The sequence below is a fragment of the Prunus dulcis genome, unplaced genomic scaffold, assembly GCF_902201215.1.
Source record: "Prunus dulcis unplaced genomic scaffold, ALMONDv2, whole genome shotgun sequence".
NCBI lineage: Eukaryota > Viridiplantae > Streptophyta > Magnoliopsida > Rosales > Rosaceae > Prunus > Prunus dulcis.
Window position 1 is genome coordinate 23,585 of NW_023010099.1, and position 16,141 is coordinate 39,725.

Consider the following 16,141-nt stretch of genomic DNA (forward strand, 5'->3'; position numbering starts at 1 on the left):
TTATGCTGGATTGGCTCGTCAACACCTTCAACTGATGAGTTTCAGCTGGAAATCGATACCAACGTTTGAGTTTGGCATAGCTTCAATTTATTTCGGGCCATGGAAGGCTTGCTGAACGGGCAGAATTGAGGCCTCTTCAGTCTGGAGAGGGCAAAAGTGGTTGGATTGATGAACATTGAGCTGGAGCTGCACTATGGTGCCTGTTCTGTTTGACCAAGGCTTTCTGTAAATTTGTTGAGGTTTTCATATTCGTGATAAACCCTAACTCTGCTTGACTTGGCTTTATGCTGAACTAAATTTGTAACGAGAGAAATCTCGTTTTGTATGACTATTTCTTTGAAACTGAACTGAAGTTAGAGATTTTGACTTATAGCTAACTTGTTTCTTGTGGCTCAATGAGCTTTGGTTGCTTCAGTGTTTTGAAGGCTTTTGAGATCGAGTGATCATTTTGAGTTTTTGTTTTTGATTGATTTTGGCTGTCCTTTGATCTGTTCACCTCCTCTTATATTTATAGAAAATGCTGGAGTGAGATTTCTAATCTTTTAATAATGGGCGGCAGATTTTCTAAAAGCAAGATCTTTTATTTTAAATGTCAAAGAAAAAAGGAATTTTATCTATTCTGTCAAAAAGCTATCAACAGTTAGTTCTTATGGTGATTACTTCTCTGTTTTTTGAAAGAAAACCTATCCCTTTTTAACCTTTAACTGCTCTTTGTAAGAGTTCAATCTGCTATGATGGTTAGTTTGATTTTCTAGATGAATAACTCCATGCTCCCTACTTATCTCTTTAGAAAATATAGTATGCTTATCCCTTGGAAATGATACATGCTCTGATGTAGAATTTTCTTTGTATAGAAAGGGATTATGATCTTCTTCCTTGACTGTAAAGACTAGAGAAATCTTCCTGTTAAGACCTGCCTTCATTAATTCTCATTCAACTCTCTTGTAATAGTTGCAATTGTTGACTTTTCAAAGTCAAGTAGTCACGTGGGCTTTCTTTAAGAATAGATTTTCTAAAAAATCTGCTGACTTGCATTTATGGGATTGAGATCAAATGGTGAGATCTTTAGAAGCTGGGCCTAATCCAATTTCTTTTTGGAATTTTATCGTCATGCTTGGTGACGAATTACCATTTTATTTGGCAATTCAATTATATATATATATATATATATTTTCTTAAAAACTCTACCATCTTTCACAAATATAGGCCTCCAATGCTGGTTGGGCTGCTTTTCGGAGTCAATGCCCAGTCTTCTGTTCTTTTCTATCTTGTGGGCCTCTTTGTGAGAAATGGGCTGGCATGTGGAATCTTTTAGGCCCAAACAGTTCTTAATTTGGCTTTTATATTAAATTTTTTCAATATGGAAAGTGTAAGTTACTATATTATCCTTATTGGCTAAACTGGTGAAATGCTACCAGTAGTTGTACTTAACTTTCAATTGACCCATATCCTTCGTTTAAGAAAATTAAGGATATTAATTTTTTTCTTGCCATATAAATTCTTAACATTTCATCCAATTTGACATTAAATAGGAGGGCAAAATGTTCATTTTGTACGTTAAAGATCATTAAATACTGAAAAATAAAATAAAACACTTTAAATAATTGAAAATTTTTTTTTGGGTCTATTTCTCTCTCTCTCTCTCTCTCTTTTTGCATAGTCGGTTTGCGAGCTCAGTTCTGGGTTCTGCTGGTGGGGCAAGGGTTTGTTGCTGCCGCTGGGGGCAAGAGGGGGGAGGTATGGGTTTGTGGGTAGATCTCGGGGAGGGGGCGGGGTAAGGTCTAGCGGATGAGTCTCAAGTAGGGCTGGATCTTGGATGGGGATGGGGGTGGTTTTATGGAGACGTTGGGCTTGGGGTGGTTTGGGTAGAGAGAAAAATATAGGGTGAGAGAGAGGAAGGGATGGAGGAAGCAGGTCGGGGAGGGGGGGATTGGGAGTTGGGTTGAGGAAGTGGGGGTCTATGAGGTTGAGTTGGTGAGGTGGGTGGATGGGGGGGGTCCGTGGTCGATGGGGTTGCATGAGGAGAGAGAGCATAAATATAGAGAAAGAGTTGAGGGGTGGGGAGAGAGAGATTAGAAAGGGAAAGTGGGGGAGAAAAGGAGAGAGGAGGAGAAGGAGAAGGTATGAGGGCTTTTTTTTTGGGGGGAGGGGGGTTGGGTTTGGTTAAGTGGGTCGCAGAGAATTTTTCTTTCTCTTTTTTTTCAATTTTTTCTAAAAAAAATAATTTAACAGAAAATTGGATGAAATGTTGAGGATTTAGACAATAGGGGGGATATTGGTGAAAAAACAAAATTTTCATATCCTTAATTTTCTTTTAAAAAAAATAGATATGGGTCAATTGAAAGTTTGGTACAAGTTCAGGGAGCATTTCATGAAAAGTTTCAATACTTAATAAATTCACTAGCCTCTTCAGCACACGCTAATTGGCCTTTAAAAAAAAAATTAATATTTTTTTCATATGCAATATTTTTTAAACATAAATTAAATATAAATAAAAAAGAAAAAAGAAAAAAGAAAAAAGAATGGGGGTGGAGTGGAGTGGGGTAGTAAAAAGAGGGATGTGGATGGAGTGGGGAATAACTTCCTCCATATAATTACTTAGGTGGAATTTATTTTATATTTTATAATTGATCAAATTAGTGTTTTACTATTTTACTCCTATTATATTCATTTGCAGTCTTTTAGCACTTTGGTTAATCAAGGGTATGTTTTGGGTTTGTAAATTTATCATATTATCCTCATTTAATTAATAATTTTAATTCTTAATGTTTGCATTAACGAAGAGCAGTTTTTGGTATTTTGAATGTTTTACCATTCTCTGTCTTTTGCTTTATATATATAGATAGATAAGGTTAATCATTTTATTAGTCCCTGAACTTAGATCCGATTTGTATTTGAGTCCCTCAATTTTCAAAATTATTCCTGTGGTCCTTCAACTTCACTTTCGTTAGGACAAATGATCCTAACATCAATTTTGTTAACTTTTTCTGTTAAATGCGGTGTCAAAATGGTATTTTTATATTAAAATAAAAAAAAGAATAAAAAATAATATCCTTAAAATAACAATAAAAAAAATGAAATAAATAAATAACAAATCAAGTTTGGAGGGAGTAGAAATCGGGATAGAGGGAGAGGAGAGATAGTTTAAATTTAATTTTTTTAATTCATATTTAAATCAATTTAATACAAAAATACCATTTTGCGCTTGCATTTAACAGAAAAATTAACAAAATTAACGGCATGACTATTTGTCATAATAAAATTGAAATTGAGAGACTCAAATTCAGTCTAATTTGAAGGACTAATAAAACGATTATCTCAAAATAGATAATATATAGCTATAGATACAGATTAATTCCATTTTTTAAAAAAGGGTAAAAAACGCGAGGGGTATTTTTGTGAATATGTAGCAATATGGAGGCCAAAGTGGTGAAGAAGAGAGATACACACGGACCCAAAAAGGCCGTAAAAGGAAATGACGTAGTCGAAGATCTTCCTTCGGCTTCTTCCTCCACTTCCCCTTTCCTCCTCTATACTGGCGATCTCTCTGCTCTTTCATTCCCTATGTTTCATTTTCTACCTCTCACTTGTTCCACAATTTTCGTCTATCTCTCCAAACCCAGGTACGGTAGCTTCAAATCCCATCTCAATCCATATTCTCTCTTCCTTATTGGATCTCATTTATGGTTTTTTCCAGTTTGGATCCAACGTGGGTCTTTCTTGTTTTTCTTATAATCATTGTAAAGTTCAAATTCTCATCATTCTGTTGGTATTGATATATAATTCCCTGATTTCGTTTGATAAATTTTGATCTTATTCGCTTTTAACTACTTGATAAATGGTGTATTTTTTTATTTTGATTTTATTTTATTGGAGTATATGTATAATGTTCTGCATGTTTTTCACTTTACCTTTTATTGGGTTACTTAGAATTGGTTGAAAGAATGATAAAAAAGATAACTTTAGAATTGAATGAAACAAATCGCTTTGATTAGTTGCATATGTGTCATAAAAAGTACGAGATGCAAATTCATAATCTTTTCTTTTCATGCATGCTCTTAATGAAAATTTTATTAACACTGCCTTAATATGTATTCTTGTTGAGTAGGTGCTCATAGATAAGATTAGCAGAGAGGGATCGAAAAACTGCCATGGAGTTTCATTATTGTTTCTGTCGTTTGCAAAATGAGAGGTTTGATATGCTGAATAGAAGGCAATAAGGTTTCCTAATTTGGTTTTGGATTGGCATTGCAATCAATAAGCTTCTTGCGAAGATGTTATCAGCTTACTGATTTTTAGGGCTGTAGTCCGTTCAGTTAAGTTGGTACCGTCTTTGCATCATGCCATATTATATTCAGAGACTCTATAATGTTTGCAAATCATCATTTTTGCCGAATGGACCTGTGTCAGAAGAAGCACTCGAAAAAGTTCGTGTTAAACTAGGTATGAAGAAATGGTCCTTTTATCTCCTGATATATCAATCCAAACATGTTCAAATTGTGCTTCAGTTCTGCTGCTCCATGTTCTACTCTGCTAATTATATGTCATTGCCTAGTTGGAACATCGAAAAGACAGACAAAATTGTTGTTTTGAAGTGAATGTTAATTTTTGAAGAGAAGTTTTGTCTTGAAAATCCTAACAAATCAAATATACTAGTTTTTCCTGGGCAATTTTGGTGTTTATTTTTAACTCATCCACTGAAGTGCTCCCCGCTAAGTCATAAACTGGAAAGGAGTTTCCCATTAGTTTAGTTAACTTGCTAATCTAGCTATGTAAGAAACCGAAGAGTACAAGGCAAGGCAGCAATGAACTTTAAAGCACATCGAGAAAATGTAAAAAATAAAAAATAAAAAATAAAAAATAAAAAAATTAAAAAAGATTAAACTTACTCATACTAAACCTAAATTGTTTGTATAATTTTTTTTTTTAAAGCAAAACCTAAATTGTTCACACTTAGTAGTTATCAGACAAAAAAAATATTCAAAGCACTTGATAACATATAAAAAATACGAGGTACCACCATCAGGGATTTCTGTTTGTTCTGAAAGCTTCCTCGTTCATTTTATACATTATGCTTGAACTTTGTTATAAAATTATGGCTCTTTAGAACCTAAATTATGACTCGTTGCAGTAAAAACATACTTGTGTACAGGGTTTTGGATGGTACACATGTAGGTGAGCTTGTCAAGTATGCTATAGTATTAGGGAACTTGGCAACTTATCTTTTCTCTTTCTTTTTAGCATTATGTAAAGATGCTTCTACTAATACTTTCTTGGAGTTTAAGTGAATCGGATCATGTCTTCTCTGATATACTCTTTCTTTGTTGACTCGTTGAGTTGATTTGTACTTGTTTTTTGTGGATTGCAGTTGATTGATTATTCTTGTGGATTTGAATCTGAAATTGTTTTAACTTGATGTTGAATATCTCTTCAAGACGAAAGTCCAATAGGTCAGTAATTTATGGTTAAGGTTAAATTATCTGGAACAAGGAATCCAAGTCTCCGATATATATGGTAGATCCATCTTTAATATATGTGTCATTTTCACTTCCTCAAAAAGGATTAAAGCTTGTTGGCCTTTCATGATGTTAGATGACTAACTTTCTTAAAATTCTAAAGAACAACCCCCTAACCACCTTATCCTAAAAATGTCTACACATGTTAGAAACCATCCTTTATGACATGGATATTTATTTTATGTGGTCTTCAGTGAATTGACATTTGATTATAGGGTAATATTTCACAATATTTTCTTGGGCCATATTTATTTTTGTTTATTGTAGTCAAAGTTGCTTCTAATGGACCTTATTTTGTTGAATTTTCAATTTCCCCTTTGATAACGTTTTAAAAGTGGTTTGACTTTGTTTTTGTATTTTAATATTTTCTGCTTTCTGATATACTGGTTTTCTCTGGTTTCTTTAAAGTCTGTAGTCCCCTGAAGTATTAATGACCATCCGATATTTCCATTACCACTTAATCACTGATTGGCATATTGCCTCCCTGCCTTCTATGTATATATTTCATTTCCTTGTGCACCACTAACTTGAAGCTGTAATCAGTTAGATAAGAAAAAGGGACCTATGACAACCAAACTACCAAACATTGTTTGTGCATTCAGGTTTATGCATGTCTTTTTATTTTAATGTGTGATCAGAATCGCTCCATGCTTCAATTTGTCTTTTTATTTTGGAACTTGCCTGTCTATTATGTTCAGGCCACCATAATTGTGTGGTGTACAAGTTGACCCTAAACCTTAAACCTTAAACCTTAAACCCTTATTTGAATATGTCCATTGTCCAGACTAAAAGAAAAATTCTTAAAGTGGCATGCTCTTGTTAGCGAGACGAAAACCATTATTAGTAGCTTGTTAGACCACCATCAACAAATTGGTGTCCTTGGTAGTTTGATCAAGTTTGATAGGTATCTGTAACAAATTTGGAATTTGGAGACAACAACGACACATTGAACCTTTTTTATTTAGGACTTTCAGCACATTTAAGATATGTTTGCTCCATGTTTGTTGAGCACTCCATAGTTAAGACATCTGTTACTTAATAATTTTTGGTTAGTTGCAGGGGAGTACGGCTAAGTCTTTCCACATATAAAGTAAAGCTGATGTAGTACAGCCCGTAGGTGTTAGATTAAGCACTTAAACAATAGAACAGAGAAGAATATAAGAGACCGAGGAGAAGAATTATAGATCGAAAAGACGAGATAAAGGGCTGAAGCAGTAGAACAAAGAAGAATATCGGAGATTGAGGAGAAGAAATATAGATTGAAGGGACGAAATCAGAGAGTTCTAGGACAAGGTTTACTCAACATTCAAATCTGAATTTTAAAGAACTACATGGGGTTATTTATAGCAAACTAAAACCTAGAAATAATAGGATAAAAATACCTTGCTTAAACAGAAATCATAACCCAAATAAAATAGGAAACTTAAAACTTGAAATATGGAAATTTGGAAAAGTAGAAATCCTACTAGTAATTGGAAAACTAGAGAATCTAAGAAACAAACAAATACATTAGGAAACTAATAAATTTAGGTCCTACGCGTCCTGCATCAAAAGCTCAACCTCTTGAGTGCAAACCTCAAAGCTCAAGCTTTATTAGTTTCATAAGCCTTTCATGAGTTGGCTTCATGCCTTGACAACTCTGTTTTTTATTTGTTGTTAATAGATGTGGGACTAGTGTAGTGGCTAGGCTTGTAAAGGCCCCTGGCCCAACGGCTGACCTGACCCAGGTTTGGCTTGAGGTTGGGCTTGATTCAGGCTTGCCTGGAGTTGGGCTTGGGCCTAGGTGCCACAGCCTCTCCTTGCCCCAGTATTTATATTTTAGAAGTCTTATTATTTATATAAGTTTAAGATATTTTTATTTATTGGAACTGTTATTCACACTCCAACAAAGTCATCATGCACGCCTCAGTCTCATATTAAGAGAAGTTAGTTTGTTTCATACAAACCATAAGCATCACCACATGGGATGCATGTGCAGTATGATGCAAGTTGCAATAAGGAGAAAAAAAGTAAGGTGTGGGAGAAAGAAGACGGTTGAGAGAAAGTGGAGTTTAATTACTATGTAAAAGGGGTGTCTTTGAATTTTTTTGTATTACGATTGACACACGGAGTTTTCTTAATAGTAGTGTAGATAAATATTAATAACTTAGTTTTAGATGATTAATTGTAAATTAAAAAATAGGATAGGATGGGTACGGCCTGGTTCTGTCTGTAGCTCCTTCCCTCCTTTGGATCAAGGTTGGGGCCCGACCTTGGCTTTTTGTAGATTGGGTTGCCCTTCCCTGACCCAAAAGGTGATTGGGCTTTAGCATGAACTGTCCCACCTGATTTACAAGACATCTAAGGCATTGAAATTTTTTGCTTGGTGCTGAAGGCCTACGTGGTAAACTTGAATAATTAGTACTACAAACTTCTGTAACTCCCTCCTTTCCTTTGTGATGAAGGATTACCTTCTACTAGAGCTAAATACTTATGATCATAATAAGAATTTAAGACATATATTTTAAACTAGTATTGGATTTTTGTAGACACTTAGATACAATAGCTTATTCCTTAGATTAAATATTTGAGCTGGTCTCAAGCTTCTTCACAAGCTGTCAAGCTTTGTTCACAAGCCTTAACAAGTCTAGTTTTACCATTGCACAGGCTTCGCTTGTTTATTAAATGAGCTTGAAAGTTTGACTTCTGTTTGTTTTTTTATTAAATAAGTAAGTGAGCTTTGTTGAGCCAAGCTTCGTGCTGCTTGCCAACAGCTTGACTCGATTTTCAGCTCTAGTACTTGCATCTGCACTGTTAATACACACATAAGCAGTGGTCATTGCCCGTAGCATCAGGATTAGCACCCTTTTGTAATGCTATATGACATGCCTCATTTTGCTTTCTTTCTGCACATAATAGTGTGAAATCTTAAGGTAAACACTTCCTTTGTTATGTTATGTTATTTTTTATTTTTTTATATTTTTGCACTTTTTAACCTTTTATATAATTTTGTTTCAGAGAAAATTAAGCCTGCTGATGTAGGTCTCGAACAGGAGGCACAGTTGGTGCGTAATTGGTCAGGTTCTATGCTTGAGCGTAATGGGGATCAGCAGTCACTGCCACCAATCAAGTACTTGCATTTACATGAGTGCGATAGCTTCTCTGTGAGTACAGGGTGACAATTCATCAGTTATTGATTGCAAATTGTTTTGGGTTCCATTTTGATTGTGAGATTTCAAATCTAGGGATTTTTTAGCTAATATTTAGAGTTAAATTGCTTGAAAATAATATTAACAATGCATAAAAGTTTGTATTCCTGTGGGATGAAATAGATGTATATACATGGATTTCAAATGATTCATTGTTGTACCTAGTCATCTCAAATTCATAATATTATGTAAAGTCTAGTTCTTTCAAATATATTGCATTGTATTTGTACAGTTCTTTTAAAAACTGTAAGCTTATTATTAATTCCGAATCCATTTATACAAATCTCTTCAACCAAATGGAGCCTTAGAGTTCTAAGACTAGAAATTTCTGCATACTCGCAACTGCACAATCAATGTTCACTTACAATTGGATATCCAAGTATCATGGTATTTATCTATTGTTATTATTTTTGGCAGATGGGAATTTTTTGCATGCCCCCTTCCTCTATCATACCCCTTCATAATCATCCTGGAATGACTGTGTTGAGCAAGCTTATATATGGTACATTATATGTTAATTCATATGACTGGCTTGATTTTCCTGGTACTGCTGATCCATCAGAAGGTGTGCTTTTCCACAGTATCTCTCATCTACTATATAAATGTTAGTTAATGTTTTGTTTGCTTGACGTAATATCTCCTTTGCATGCTTCAAAAATTAAACAGCATCCTGTTTGTGAATGTTTGTATCTGTATGCGGGAAGTGTTTTGATTCTTACGACAAGGAAATTACCGCTGGGATTGTGTTTCCCAAATCCTGTGAGCTCTGTCATCATTCTAGCATGTTCTTATTTCACATTTTGAACTTCTTTTAACAGTTTTTGGTGGTTAATTGTGGCGGGATTAGTTATATGTTTGTCTTGATACTAATACGTTGATATATGAGCTGAGATAAGTATGAATATGTTTTTCAATTATTTAAATATATAAATTAAGCATGCCATGAAAACAACCAGCTTAGAAACATCAACAGCTTTCCATTTTACCTTTGTGCTTTGCTTTGAATGCTTGCTATATATATGTTTTCAGTTATGGTTCGACCAAAGATTTAAGGAACAGTTTTAGCCCCTTTTGAATGAAATTCATTTGGCTAATTACCTTCAGTTTTGTGTGTGTGGTTTTCTTGGGATTCGTGTTGGATGACTTTCGCGAGACAAGGTGGATATTTTGTGGGATAAAGTAGCCTTTGGACACCCCTTTGGGCGTCAGTTTCTTCAGAATTCCAGGAAATACCTTTTAATTCAATTTTTACAGATTGGAGGGCTGCTGTTATTTTTCCAGTAATGTAATTTAGGCTTTATAAGATTTGGTAGCTGCTAGATCTTGTCCTCTGCCACTGCTTGTGTATTTGTTTGTTATTTAATAAATTTTTGTTTCTCACAAAAAAAAAAAAAAAAAAAAAAAAGGGCGCAAAAAAGAATTTTGGTGTAGTCTTTAGCTCGCTGAATAAGTAACTCTTCGCATGGCCATAGTTGTGAAGGGGGCTATTATGATTTCATTATTTGTTTTAAACTAGAAACCGTACTTGGTGATTTTTGCAGCTAAACCTGCAAAGCTGGTCAAAGATACTGAGATGACAGCACCATGCCCACCAACAGTTCTTTATCCAACAACTGGAGGCAATATCCATAGTTTTAGAGCTCTAACTCCTTGTGCCATCTTTGACATCCTTGCGCCTCCTTACTCCTCTGAAGATGGACGGCACTGCACGTATTTCCGGAAGTCCTCAAGAAAAGATCTGCCTGGTAATGCAATTTGTCTACGTTGCTGGTTATTACAGTTGCAAAAATTCCATTTGGTCCTAGAATAAGGATAACTCATAACTGGTAAAATTTGTCTACCATGCTGATATTCGTAGTTTTTATTTGTTTTGTTTGGGATGAAGGTTATCTTGAGTTTGAAGGAGTTACAGAGCCACAAGTGACTTGGTTAGAAGAGTTTCAACCTCCCGACAACTTTGTGATTCGCAGAGGGCTGTACAAGGGCCCTGTTATTAGAACTTGAGAATTCTTGTTTTTTGTTTATACATTTTTAGTTAAATTTGCGTTTTCCATGATAGGAAACATTGAGGGGGAACTTTGGCAATAATTTATTTTTGGCTTATGTAAGTTGCGCATTTGGCTTGTACATAATAATACACCAATGTAGTCTGATTTACTGACCTCACATTAAACTAGTAGGGCAGTCATTGGAAGTTGGAAGAAAGAAATCATGGCCAATCACATTCGCGTTGGCATTTTGTTTGTTTTATGGTCATTGATCGTATTCGTATGGCGATTCTTCTTGCCTTGGTGGTATTTTCCCTAAGAGAGAGTTTTTGCAATCAACCTTTCAAATAAGTGCATGGGTAGCTACCCAAGTGGTGTGCAATTAGGCCTGGCTTGCCTATACTGAGGTTTGTCAGGCAACGATTGTTTGTGCTGTCTTAATTTTTCAGATGTTAAATTTGATTGGCCAGCAGCAGCTGAATTCCAGTGCAGAATGTTTATTTCAGCTGAATTCCATGAGATGATGGAGATCCTCGCATCAAGTCCTCGGCCTCAGTGTGCTGTGTCCCAAAAATCCCGAGGGCCTCTCCCTTCTGGGCTGTAATATTCATGGAGGGTCCGGTCGGGTCGGACCGACCGGGATAGTAAACGGGGTTTGGGGGTGATAATTTTCTTATACAAACTTATTTTTTCTTCAATTAAAAAAAAAAATCATAATATAGCTCATGAAAAATACAATCACTATACAAGTAATTCTCAACCCACTTGATTATAATTTACTTTAAGATTTGAATTTTTTTTTTTTTTTTTAAAGTCGAAATCTTTGAGATTTAATTTAAACTATGTAGCGGTAATGTATAAGCCAATAGTCCGCCAAACACTTCTTTTGAACAAACACATTCATACAATAACGAATTTGACTAATAGTTCAAATCCAAAATTACATTTTCAAGTATATTGGAAATATTGAGTTCATCTTTATATATTTGGTTATAGTTAGATTGTTAACTTATCATGAAAGTTAAAAATCGCTTGATTTAACCTCACATGGCAATAGTTGGGAGATCAAGTTCTCCATTTTAGCTTTCAAACACAACAGCTTCGGGAATTATTTGTTTTTTGAATTTTTTTTACGTACCATGGGAATAGAAACTATGACCCCTCTCCTCTTAACTTAACTCTCACCAATTTCATGTAGCCCGAGTTGAAGGATTTATCTTGTTTGGTGTCTAGGATTGAATATGATAACTCCCTATATTTAAAGTATGTTTAAGGAAGAAATGATTTATTATTATTATTATTATTTATCAAGTTGAAGGTAGAAGATGGATTGTTCGTGAAGAAAACTTATCCCATCTAATATCCCCATAAAATAGTAGGATAATAAACCCCAAAATGGAAATTATTTATCTATACCTTCATTTTCTCGTTCAACATACCATAGATTTAATGACTTATCCAATCCAATTAAATCTTAGTACCCAAACGAGCCCTTGCAATTGGCTCTTGGAATATGGCAGGGGATGGATTAAAATGTATATGTATATGAATGTTTGAACAAACAATTATCCGTAAAGTATATCATTGGGGCTTGCGGATGTTATTAGGAAGAGTTAGAGTATGCCTCTTAATGACAGAATTTTTTGAGATTCTGAATTGTTACAGTATTAAAAGAAGTGTTCAATTAAAGAGAATAACAAAACTATGATCAAACTGAACAAAATAAAACACCGCACATAAGGATGAGCAAATGCATATACATATATATATGCACTTCAATGCTTTTGGGTTGGTGCTGGATTTTCTGCCTACCTACCTATACGAATTGCCAAATACATACAAAAATGGACTATTTGGCTTCACCCTTCCTTCCCTACCTCCATAAAACAAGAACATGTGAATTTGAGCTCTCTCTCTCTCTCTCTCTCTCTCTCTCTCTCTCTCTCTCTCTCTCTCTCTCTGTGTTGAGATCTCATATGGTGCCTATGTTCGCGGCGACTCTTTATCCAACGCAGCCAAGAGCCCACCACACACACAGCTAGTTTGATTCTTTCTCAGTACATATACATCTCTCACCATGTTTTTAAAAATAAAAAAATAAAAAAAAATAAAAAATAAAAACTTCATTTTTAAGTTGTCCAATTATCTACATTTACAATCCCGTAATTAAATTATGAGTAATATTTTTCTTAAGAGCTTGACATGTTATATTGTCATATCGTCAATTTAATTAACTTGTTAATTAAATGACATATATAATGTGTCAAAGTATGTATGTGACAAGGAAGTATTACTTACCGAAATATTTTATGAGGTATAAAAAAGGGATATTAAAGGCATTGACAGAATACATAGCTAAGGTCTATATATATATTCTTTTATTTATGCACTTCAATAATTTCTCTCAGTCTCAATCACTCATCTTGATTCATGCATTATGCATGAGAATATTGACCGTATACATATTCTTGTGGTACTGACTACTAAGTAAGCAGTCCCATTTGGGTTTTAAAAATATACAATCAAGGATGTCCCAAGAGCTGCATGAAAGTTGCATGGCTCTAGACCTGCCACGAAACGGTTTGGAAGCAGTCAACACACCTGACTAAACTTGCCCCTACTCTTTCTTATACGTGAATATACGTACATATTACGCGTATAAGAATAGGATTTAGGGACACACATATATATCAATAATTTGATAACTGCTTCTCCATATATATATATATATATATATATATATATATTCTTAGGTTCTCGACGCGCGTTTCTACACATCCAACGAATGGTTCTTCATGTAAAGACAGATAAAAAGATGAATTATAATCGATCTGATCTAGAGTTCGATCTCCTCCAATGTAATCTAAAAGGAAATAAGCTCCCACCTTCCTATATCTCTCTTGACAAAATCATTGGGCATGGCTTTTGGTTATGGTTGTTGTGTAGTCAATGTAGGAATCATATATACTAGCACACAACGGTTGACAAGGTTTTAGTACAAGTGACAACCCTAGCTGTGGTTGGCCTTCAGATAAACTAAGCAGACCTTGTCAACCCCAAGAGAACACTGCCCTTTGAGTTTTTGAATTTTTGTTTGAACCTCCCATTTTAAATGTACCTATCATGCCAAACAAGAGTAATTAATTAGGTCAAATGTAACATAAAAGATATATGAGATTAATTGCCATCTCAACTCAACCCTAATTTCAAACAAACAAAAATAATATTCTCAAAATCGTCTCGTACAAATGAACCATTCGGTCTTCATACTCATTTGGTTTAGTGACATTGGTCTTTGTTCGTTGAAGGAGATGCTATATATGTTCAATCTTATATATTTTAACATTTCTCACTCCAAATGAAATAAAATAATTCTTTCAATCAAAATGAAATAACACCAATTAATGAATGGCAGTTAATCCAAATAGGTCCAAAGAGGGCATAAAACCCAAGAGAATTTCTTATTTTGGTAACCCACACGAGACCCGATCTCCTTCTCTCCCGCATACTCTTCCCCATTAAAACTCATACTTTTTCGAATATTTGTCTTCACTTGACAGAATCTCTCTCTCTAGGTCTTCAAATATAGTACACACACACCCCCTAAAGATCATGTGTCACACATTTCTAGTAAATTTTAGGTGTCTTTTAGCCAAAACCTAATCTTGAGATGATGCCTCTTCGCAACCTCTTGTCTTCCCAATTAATAAACAAATGGTATGATCTTATGTCATGACAAATTGTGGAAATTCTACTGTAAGATGTTTTGGAAAGTAAATACTTGGACATTGGGTAAAATGGCAAGAAATAGAGACAACACTTTTGTATTTTTTTTATTTTTTATCAAGAGACAATATTGGGGTGAAGTTTAATCTTATCAACTTAGTTTTCCTCATATTCCCCCAATTTCCAAATAGACTGGGGTAACAAAACTTTTTACACTCGTCAAATTTCAGCAATATTGGCAAAATTTTAACCAAAAAATAAAAAAGACACGTGTCAAAACCACATTTGTTGTAAGTAGGAGTTCCTCCTCAATTTTAAAGAGCGAAGCGTTTTTTTTTAATTATTTCAAAGAATGAAAGATGGTCGACAAGAATTTGATGACTTGGATGGTTATTGAGCTCAATATGAGTTATGTCCCTGGGTTACTATGAGATTCTTACTATACAACCAAAAAAAAAAAAAAACAATTAGTAATTACAAACACCCACAATTAGGGCTGGCAAGATTTGCTTTCAACCCTGTCGAACAATCAAACAACTTCAAATGAAGGCTCCCTAAAAGTTCTATTTATAGTAATATTTGGGGTTACATGATTAGGAATAAGAATTAAATCAGGAATCAAATCACAACTATAGGAAATTTAAACAAGCAAACCTGCCGAGCATTCTAACCGGTCACCAGGATTGGGAGACCGATCGACCTCGAACTCACACTCCCGTACATTCTGACCCGAGCCGGTTTGGATGCCTTCTTTGGTGAATCATTCTCCACAGCTCAATAATTCGCAAATTTAGAATTATATATATATATATATATATATATATAAATTACACAGTGCAAGTTTCAAATAATCTATCTCTCTTGAGATTCGAACTAGGCATGGCTGATCTGCCATGGTGCCTGACAATGACAAAAGAAAAGGGTGTGTGTAATTTACATCTTTATTCTTTAAAGAAAAGGGTATAAAATAGAAGACATAAATATACTGATTATATATAATAAATGAAAATTCTCCTATGCGGATATTTGCATGTTATTATTATGCGGACGCAATATATTTTGTACTACCTTTCTCTGTTTTCCTCTCTGTTAACTATGGTGTTCTCATTGTAATAACGTGCGGACATCTAAGAACTTCAGATGAAGGGAAAAAAAAAGGAGTTATATATTCACTTGTAATTAATCAAGCACTAGCTAGGGAACACTTTACATATATAAAAGGAGTCCAATTTCGGCTGATCTGGGGTTAAACTACAAGTGGTGGTATTCCATGTGTTTTAATAATAAATAAATAAAACCAAGTGTTTTGTTTTTATAAGTTTATTAATCTCAAGAGACTTTCTTGCGGAGTGTGATACTTCTTGTCATATATAATGCCTAGCTCAAGGACTTCTTGGAAGGCCAAAGCTGTTACATTCAACCATTTGAACAGGAGTGCAGATGAGGACAGATTAAATAACATTGTTAAGAATATGTACAACAATAAACAAAACAGTAGGAAACAAAAATCAGAGAACAAGAGGACAAATGACTGTTTAGAAAATATGGGGGCAAGAAAATTATGTGCATGCATGGCCAGGTTTACATCAATGATATGAGGACGACGGTTTACCTTTCTCACTGTATACGTGGACCGAGATTTGATTCATTTTGCAATAGAATAATTGGGTTGGAATAAAATTAACAATGTATATAACATTATTAGTTATATATATCTATACAC

The 16,141-nt window shown here is 34.5% G+C and overlaps 1 protein-coding gene across 3 annotated transcripts; it reads left to right on the forward strand.

Annotated features, from left to right (window-relative positions):
• The first annotated feature begins 3,458 nt into the window (after positions 1-3,458).
• Positions 3,459-10,954, forward strand: LOC117612881 (plant cysteine oxidase 4-like). Of its 3 annotated transcripts, none has more exons than XM_034341513.1 (6): positions 3,459-3,623; positions 4,109-4,443; positions 8,514-8,659; positions 9,122-9,269; positions 10,246-10,449; positions 10,590-10,954. In XM_034341513.1, exons 2-6 carry the CDS (start codon positions 4,341-4,343, stop codon positions 10,706-10,708), a joined length of 720 nt encoding a protein of 239 aa, XP_034197404.1. In that variant the 5' UTR covers positions 3,459-3,623; positions 4,109-4,340; the 3' UTR covers positions 10,709-10,954. The 3 variants fall into 3 exon arrangements, with proteins under 3 accessions (XP_034197404.1, XP_034197405.1, XP_034197406.1); XM_034341515.1 differs by lacking the exon at positions 3,459-3,623 and adding an exon at positions 5,369-5,450 and having other exon boundaries at positions 4,332-4,443; XM_034341514.1 differs by lacking the exon at positions 4,109-4,443 and having other exon boundaries at positions 3,460-3,623.
• Positions 10,955-16,141: the final 5,187 nt, after the last annotated feature.

Coding starts and splice junctions, on each gene's coding strand:
- LOC117612881 (XM_034341513.1), top strand. CDS start 4,341: ATGCCATATTATATTCAGAGACTCTATAATGTTTGCAAATCATCATTT. Junction 8,660..9,121: donor ATGAGTGCGATAGCTTCTCT/GTGAGTACAGGG, acceptor TATTTTTGGCAG/ATGGGAATTTTTTGCATGCC. Junction 10,450..10,589: donor CTCAAGAAAAGATCTGCCTG/GTAATGCAATTT, acceptor TTTGGGATGAAG/GTTATCTTGAGTTTGAAGGA.